This window comes from Boleophthalmus pectinirostris, unplaced genomic scaffold, assembly GCF_026225935.1.
Source record: "Boleophthalmus pectinirostris isolate CB_2022bp ecotype Guang Dong unplaced genomic scaffold, ASM2622593v1 HiC_scaffold_11, whole genome shotgun sequence".
NCBI classification, from domain to species: domain Eukaryota; kingdom Metazoa; phylum Chordata; class Actinopteri; order Gobiiformes; family Gobiidae; genus Boleophthalmus; species Boleophthalmus pectinirostris.
In genome coordinates, this window is record NW_026570994.1 from 17512841 (window position 1) to 17520340 (window position 7500).

The 7500-nt window shown below is 38.0% G+C and overlaps 1 protein-coding gene across 1 annotated transcript in view; it reads left to right on the forward strand.

Moving 5' to 3' along the window:
* Window positions 1–7500, forward strand: part of LOC110165607 (interleukin-1 receptor accessory protein-like 1) — a 347431-nt gene that overhangs the window by 57970 nt on the left and 281961 nt on the right. Inside the window, exon 3 of the mRNA XM_055167012.1 lies at window positions 1805–1991. Coding sequence (XP_055022987.1) covers window positions 1805–1991 — 187 coding nt within the window. The remainder of the gene's footprint in view (window positions 1–1804; window positions 1992–7500) is intronic.

Genomic DNA, 7500 nt, shown 5'->3' on the forward strand with positions numbered 1-7500 from the left:
GTATAAAACTGGGACAAATCGCGGGTTTTGGATAGATCTGCTGGGACGGGGGACACAGGGCTCAAAATACAGATAATGATTTGTTTTTTTCAGTTTTTGATTTTGTGTTTAAAAAACAGATAAAGTTCCATGACTTTAACTGTGATGCTGACTAAACCAGGACTGAACCAGGACCTGCTTTAGTCCTGGTTCAGTCCGGCATCAAACGCAAAATCAAAAATTGAAAAAATGAATTGTTATCCATTTTTTCATTTTGGTTTTGGAGACAAATAGTGAAGAAAATTGTTGTTTTTTTCGTTTTCTTATTTTTGGTTTCATTTTGAAAAACTCCACGCACAAATCTGCATCTTAAACCCTAATCCTAGCTCTATAATGTCCTATATTACACAAAACTGACTCTTATGAGCTTTAATCCATGTTATAATGCAGTTACGTCCTCAAAAACAGACCTGGAGTTGTGTTTTGTTACATTCACTGAGTCACCCTTTATTATTACTGTATTTTATAGACTATAAGTCGCACTTTTTTCATGGTTTGGCTGTTTCCTGTGACTTCTGATACTCCGGTGCGACTTATATATTAACATTTTCACACTGAAGTGGTGAGAGGTTCTAGTCTTGTGTGTGAGTATCTGCTGCTCCTGTTCCTCCTGCACCACTGTCACTTCACTCTACTGCACATGTCTCCTGCAGAAAGAGCCTCTGTCCTGCTGCAAGTAGTGAAATATTCAGCCGAAAACAGTAATCGAGCAGCAGAAAGAAAGTTTGGAGTGAGCGAGAACCTTGTGAAGGACTGGGGGAAAGGCAAGGATGGAGAACACAGCTTCATGGTAACAGGGAGGATGCACCATGAAACGTTTCTCGAAATCATTGGATGGATCGACAAAACCTCGACTTCAGTGACACCGAAACCATCCTGTCGGGATTCAGAAAGGCCGGAATAATTCTAACTGGAACTGATGCTGAGTCTGACGACAGCGACACAGAAGAGGAAGCGGCGCTCTGTTTACCTCCGGAGGTCGTGGAGTTGCTCAGAAGTGACACCGAGGATGAAGAATTGAATGGATTTAGTGATTTGGAGTGAGATGGAGAGTTTGTTAAACTTGTTCTGTTCTGTTGTTTATGTTATAGTTTATCTGAAGAACTGTTCATATGTGACGTTAACAGTCTGTTGTTCTCTGTTCTATTGTTTTTACTAGAACTTGACTTTCAACAGGAAATGTCGGTTCCTGGTCTCTGATTTTATAAAATAATTTCCCCCCAAAAAGTGCAACTTATATATGTTTTTTTCTTCTTCACTATGCATTTTTTGGCTGGTGCGACTTCGGTCTGGTCCGAAAAAAACAGCTACATTTTACCTTTTGTTTAGCAGAGATCGGAAATTCCAGGGCTGATGATTCTAGTGAAGGAGTGCGAAGTTTAAAAACACAGTAGAGCACTTCTTGTATTACCTCATGACACATCACAAGGTGGAAAGAGTGTTTTCGGTTTGAGAGAAAATCTAAAATAGCCTAAACATGCAGGATTTATGTGTTAAAAATGTGTGAGTGAAACAAAACACAACTCCAGGTCTGTTTTTGATGAAGAAAAATTATAACATAGATAAGAAAATATTGTTATATGGGCCCTTTAAATAATAATAACTCTCTATTTCTTCTCATTATCAGAAATATCTTTGATTTTGTGTGTACTCTTGGGTAAACTCCTTGGCATTCCCAGTCCAGCCTTGTACCTCAAACTAATTTATTTAGTCTGAATCTCGTATTGATTTTCTTTGTTGCTGTTTTTTTTTTTTCCCCCCGCAGAAACTCCACGTACTGTATGAAGGTGTCCATGTCTCTGAACGTGGCGGAGAACGACACCGACGTCTGCTACAACTCCAAAATGAGGTCCTACGAGAAGGCCGAGCTGAGCAAGAGCAAAAACATCTCCTGCCCGGGGATCGAGGAGTACATCCAGCCGGGAACCGAACCGGAGATCACGTGGTATAAGGTAAGAAAGTCGTTTTAAAAAGACTGTTATTTTGGAGAAGTTTAAAGTTGATTTTAAGTGTACAATTTGGGCCCGTTTCTTCAAGTCTGACATCTGTTGACCTTATTCCGCCCCCGACATTTGCCTCTTAAGAGCTCCAATCAGTGCCGTCTTTGTGGTGGCACATCCGAATCTGTGTATCATTCATTCGTTCCTTTTTCAAAATGAAAACCTAAAATAAGAAAATGAAAAAACAACAATTTTCTTCATTGTTTGTTTCCAAAACCAAAATGAAAAAAAAACAAAAAACAGATAACGATTTGTTTTTTCAGTTTTCGATTTTATTAAAAAAAAAAAAAACTGATAAAAATGTTTTCCCGTTTCCGTGACTTAAAGTGTGATGCTGGACTGAACCAAGACTGAACCAGGACTAAACCTGGATTAAACCAGGTCTAAACCAGGTCTGAACCAGGTCTGAACCAAGACTAAACCCGGACTGATCCCAGGACTGAAGCAGGACTAAAAAAGGACTAAACCAAGTCTAAACCAGGAACTGAACCAGGACTAAACCAAGTCTAAACCAGAACTGAACCAGGACTAAACCAAGTCTAAACCAGAACTGAACCAGGACTAAACCAAGTCTAAACCAGAACTGAACCAGGACTAAACCAAGTCTAAACCAGAACTGAACCAGGACTAAACCAAGTCTAAACCAGAACTGAACCAGGACTAAACCAGTCTCAGTCCTGGCCTCAGTCTCAGTCTACACGGGTGCACCACTGGGCCTGTCGGGCCAGGACCAGACCAGAACTGAGACCGAGAATAGACCAGAAACAGGCCAGGACTGAGACTGGTTTAGTTTTTCCTGATTCAGTCCTGGTTTTAGACCTGTTTTAGTCCTGCTTTAGTCCTGGTTCAGTCCTGGTTCTGTGCGACATCGCAGTTTTGGCTTGGGGAACGTTAACTGTTTTTTCCATTATTTATTTCAACACAAAATTGAAAACTGAAAAAAAAAGTTTGTTCATTTTGGTTTTGGAGACAAATAATGAAGAAAATAGTTGTTTTGTTGTTTTCTTAATTTTGGTTTTATTTTGAAAAACAAATTAACAAAAGATACACGGATACACAGTGAGCGGAATGTTAATGGGTCTTTGGAATGTTTAACTTTGATATAATCACGGGTTAACGGACAGGTGCGCTGCTGTACTGCGCAGGTGCGGGCAGGTGCGCTGCTGTACTGCGCAGGTGCGGGCAGGTGCGCTGCTGTACTGCGCAGGTGCGGGCAGGTGCGGGGTGCGGGCAGGTGCGGGCAGGTGCGCTGCTGTACTGCGCAGGTGCGGGTCTCCAAAAACGGATCCGTGGAGGAATAGATAAGATACGTTCGGAAGCAACTCTACTTTTTATTTATGTTTATTTAATTTAAATAATCCAGTAATTCAGTCTCAAATTTTTACTTTTTATGTATTCATACTTAAAGATGCTTTGTGTCACTTTTTGACTGGGGTCCGTCGCATGTTTGTTTCTATGGATACGTCATTCCTCTGCTACGAATGTTCCACAGTATGACTTTAAACGGCTGTACTTTACATTAATTCAATTGGAGCTGGTTTTTATAGCTCAAAAATACGTAGAAAAACAAACGTTCTGACTGTGAGTGTGATCGCCTCTCCACAGATCTGACCTGTACCTTTGGCTGGTTTGGTCTCCATGAAGCTATAAAGGTTTAAAGCCACACCGTGAAACATTGACGGCCCTGATTTCAACTCACATCTGTCGGTTTGGCTTGATTTAACGAAAAAGGTCAAAGAAAAACTCGTGTTATTGGTGGGAAACATTTTCAGATTGACTTTTGTTCCTCTGAGGCTCCCGTCGTCGTCGTCGTCGTCGTCGTTGTCGTCTGCACCTCTCTTGTTACATTGGGGGTAAAAGTACTTTTGAAAGTACTGCATGAATATGGAGCAGCCCTGGGACCGTGTACTCTGAGCGGACATTGATGAAGCTGTTTAGTGACGTTTGTCGCTCCATCCATCACCGTCCGATCCTCACGTCCAGTTGGGCTGAATTATATTAAACCGGACACGAGCGGGAAAACGCCACAAACGCGACTTTTACACAGAGAACAAGTACTGTAAATACTGATACTACTACTACTACTACTGCTGCTGCTACTACTAACACCACTACCACCATTACTACTACTACTGCAATAAGAGTTAATATAGACCAAATACTGTAGATACTGATACTAATATTACTACTGCCACTACTACAGCTGCTACTAACAGTACTAGCACTACTACTACTACTACTGCAATTACTACTTAAAGACAGAGATAATTTAGACCAAATACTATAGATACTGCTTCCACTGTTACTACTACTACTACTGCTGCAATATCGACTTACTTCTACTGCTGCTGCTGCTACTACTACTTCAATTACTACTACTACTACCACCACTACTACTACCGCAATTACTACTTAGACAGAGATAATATCACCAAATACTGTAAATAGTAATACTACTACTACTACTACTACTACTGCTAATACTACTACAATTACTACTTAGACAAATACAGAACAAATACTGTAAATAATGATAGTAATATACTACTAATATACTATAAACTAGTAAAGATACTAATACTACTATTGCTATTACTACTACTACTGCTGCTACTAACAGTACTAGCACTACTACTACTACTACTGCAGTGACTACTTAAAGACAGAGATAATTTAGACCAAATACTATAGATACTGCTTCCACTGTTACTGCTACTACTACTACTACTGCTGCAATATAGACTTACTTCTACTGCTGCTGCTGCTACTACTACTACCACCACTACTACTACTGCAATTACTACTTAGACAGTAAAGATAATATAAAGATAATATACTACTAATATAGAGATACTATACTACTACAATTGCTACAACTACTACTACTACTGCTGCTACTAAAACTACTACCACTATTATTACTACTACTGCTGCAATTACTACTTAGACAGAGATAATATCACCAAATACTGTAAATAGTGATACTACTGCTTTTGATTCTACTACTACTACTACTACTACTACTACTACTACTACTACTACTGCTACTGCTCCTGCTGCTACTACTGCAATTACTACTCAGACAATAAAGATAATGTAGAGATAATATAGAACAAATACTGTAAATACTGACACTAATATACTACATACTACTACTGATATTATACTACCGCTACTACTACTACTGCTGCTGCTGCTACTAAAACTACTACCACTACTAATACTACTACTACTGCAATTATTCTTTGGAGATAATATAGACCAAATACTGTAGATAGTGATACTACTGTCACTGCTACTAATACTACTACTACTACTGCAATTACTACTTAGACAAATACAGAACAAATACTGTAAATAATGATAGTAATATAGTACTAATATACTATAAACTAGCAAAGATACTAATACTACTATTGCTACTACTACTGCTGCTCCTACTACTACTATTACTACTACTGCAATTACTACTTAGAGACAGAGATAATATAGACCAAATACTATAGATACTACTACTACTATTACTATCAGTACAACTGTTACATCTAGTATTGCATTTATTGTTGTTTCTGCCTCTTCTACTACATATACATCTTTGTGGGTGTACTACAACTTTACTTTTACAAAAAATAATATCAAATAAAAAAAAAGTATAAAAATAATTATAAACAAAACCCTTTTCCTAAAAATATCTAGCCAACAACAACTACTACTTCTGCTACTTCTGCTGCTGCTATTACTTCTATTACTACTACTACTACTGCTATTACTATGAATGGTACTGCGATGGTTATTGGCTGCAGTTTGAGATAATTTTGTTTTGGGAAAAGATGCGAACTCACAAAGCCTGGATATATTCTTCATCTAAAATCTGCACTGCACCGATCACAGTGTTTTTTGAAGTGAGGTACAGATCCTTGCCAAAGGAAAGAAATGGTTTGAGGGGGAAGTTTTTGTTATGAAAGAGAATCTATCTTTGAACAGAAACGCAGGGCTTGGACATCGTCTTTCTCCTCTTTAAAACTTCATCCTCTGACCTAAATCAAAACAAGAAAACAATATTGATAATCTGTAAAATCAGCCATTAGAGGCCAAAACAATTACGCTAAATATGACTCAGGGACAGTTTACTTTTTCAGTTTTTCATTTGCTGTGGATCAAATCTGGACTACAAGTACTGTTACTACTTCAACAAGAACTACTACTACTACTACTACTACTACTACTGCTGCTGCTGCTGCTACCACTACTTTTACTAGTACTGCTACTGTTACTTAGGCTGACCAGATTTTCAACATGAAAAATTTTGTCCTGGGCCATATTTATCACTGCTAAAATAAATGGAAGCCAATGGGAGGTCAGGGTGCGACCCCGAGATGGTGAACGATGAGCACGTCAGTTCCCGTCACTCACCAATGACCCTCCGGTGACGTGGGGAAGGTCAAGAGCTTTCAAAAGTGTATAATATGCTGTTCCAATGTTAACGGATATATTGTTTTTGCTAAAAATATTATTATTACTGTCGAAGGGCCTATTAGTATCGTAAAGTGATGCTCCTAGTGAGCAGGAAGTGAAATGACGCGACGTGACTTGTCTGTAGTGACCAGGGACCATCGCCATGGGGTCCGGTCAAGCGGTAACGGAGGGAAACAGGGGCAGATTTTTTACATTCAAATGTCTCTTATTCAGAAACTAGAGGGACTATTGAAATAAGTAAAGTATCAGAATGTAGGAAAGAGTTACACTCCAACAGGGTCAAGTTAAACCTGTGATATTCTTTCAAGTTGTTGACAAAAAATTTAAAAACTCATGTCGGTAACGGAGGGAATGAAATATGCAGCACTTTTTGGGCAATAAATCCAAACAGTGATAACTCTTGGTTCTCACTTACATATCCTTAACAAACTGGTTTGAATATTTGCTTCATATAGTTTTCTACCATATGGTTCAAGATTAGGTTGAAAAACCTCTTACTTTTTGACTCATGAGATTTTTTATTAAGAAAGGTCATGGTAACGGAGGGAAAAGTAACAGAGGGAAAATTGTGGCAAACAAGTAGAAGGTGCATGATTTTGCATAATTTGTCATCTTTTTTCTTCAGAATACTTTAATATTACTTCAAAATGAAAGTTAACTGTTTCTATAAAATATGTCAGTCCTTCCAAGCAAATTTTTATCATTTTAAATACTTTTTTTTTTTTTTTTTGAAAAATCATGTCCCTTCATCCACAGTTCAAAGATGGAATAACACAAGATATGATGAAATACATCCATTTATTTACATGATTTGCAGGTCTGTGAAATTTGGGAAATAATTTTTGTTCCATGTTTCATACATGGTCTGTTTAAAACGTATGTAACTTTAGAACCAAAAATGATACAGAAAAAAGGTAAACAGTTTGATAAACTAGAGTACATATGTATCTGTTCAATACATTTTTATATCAGATGCATTAACTTG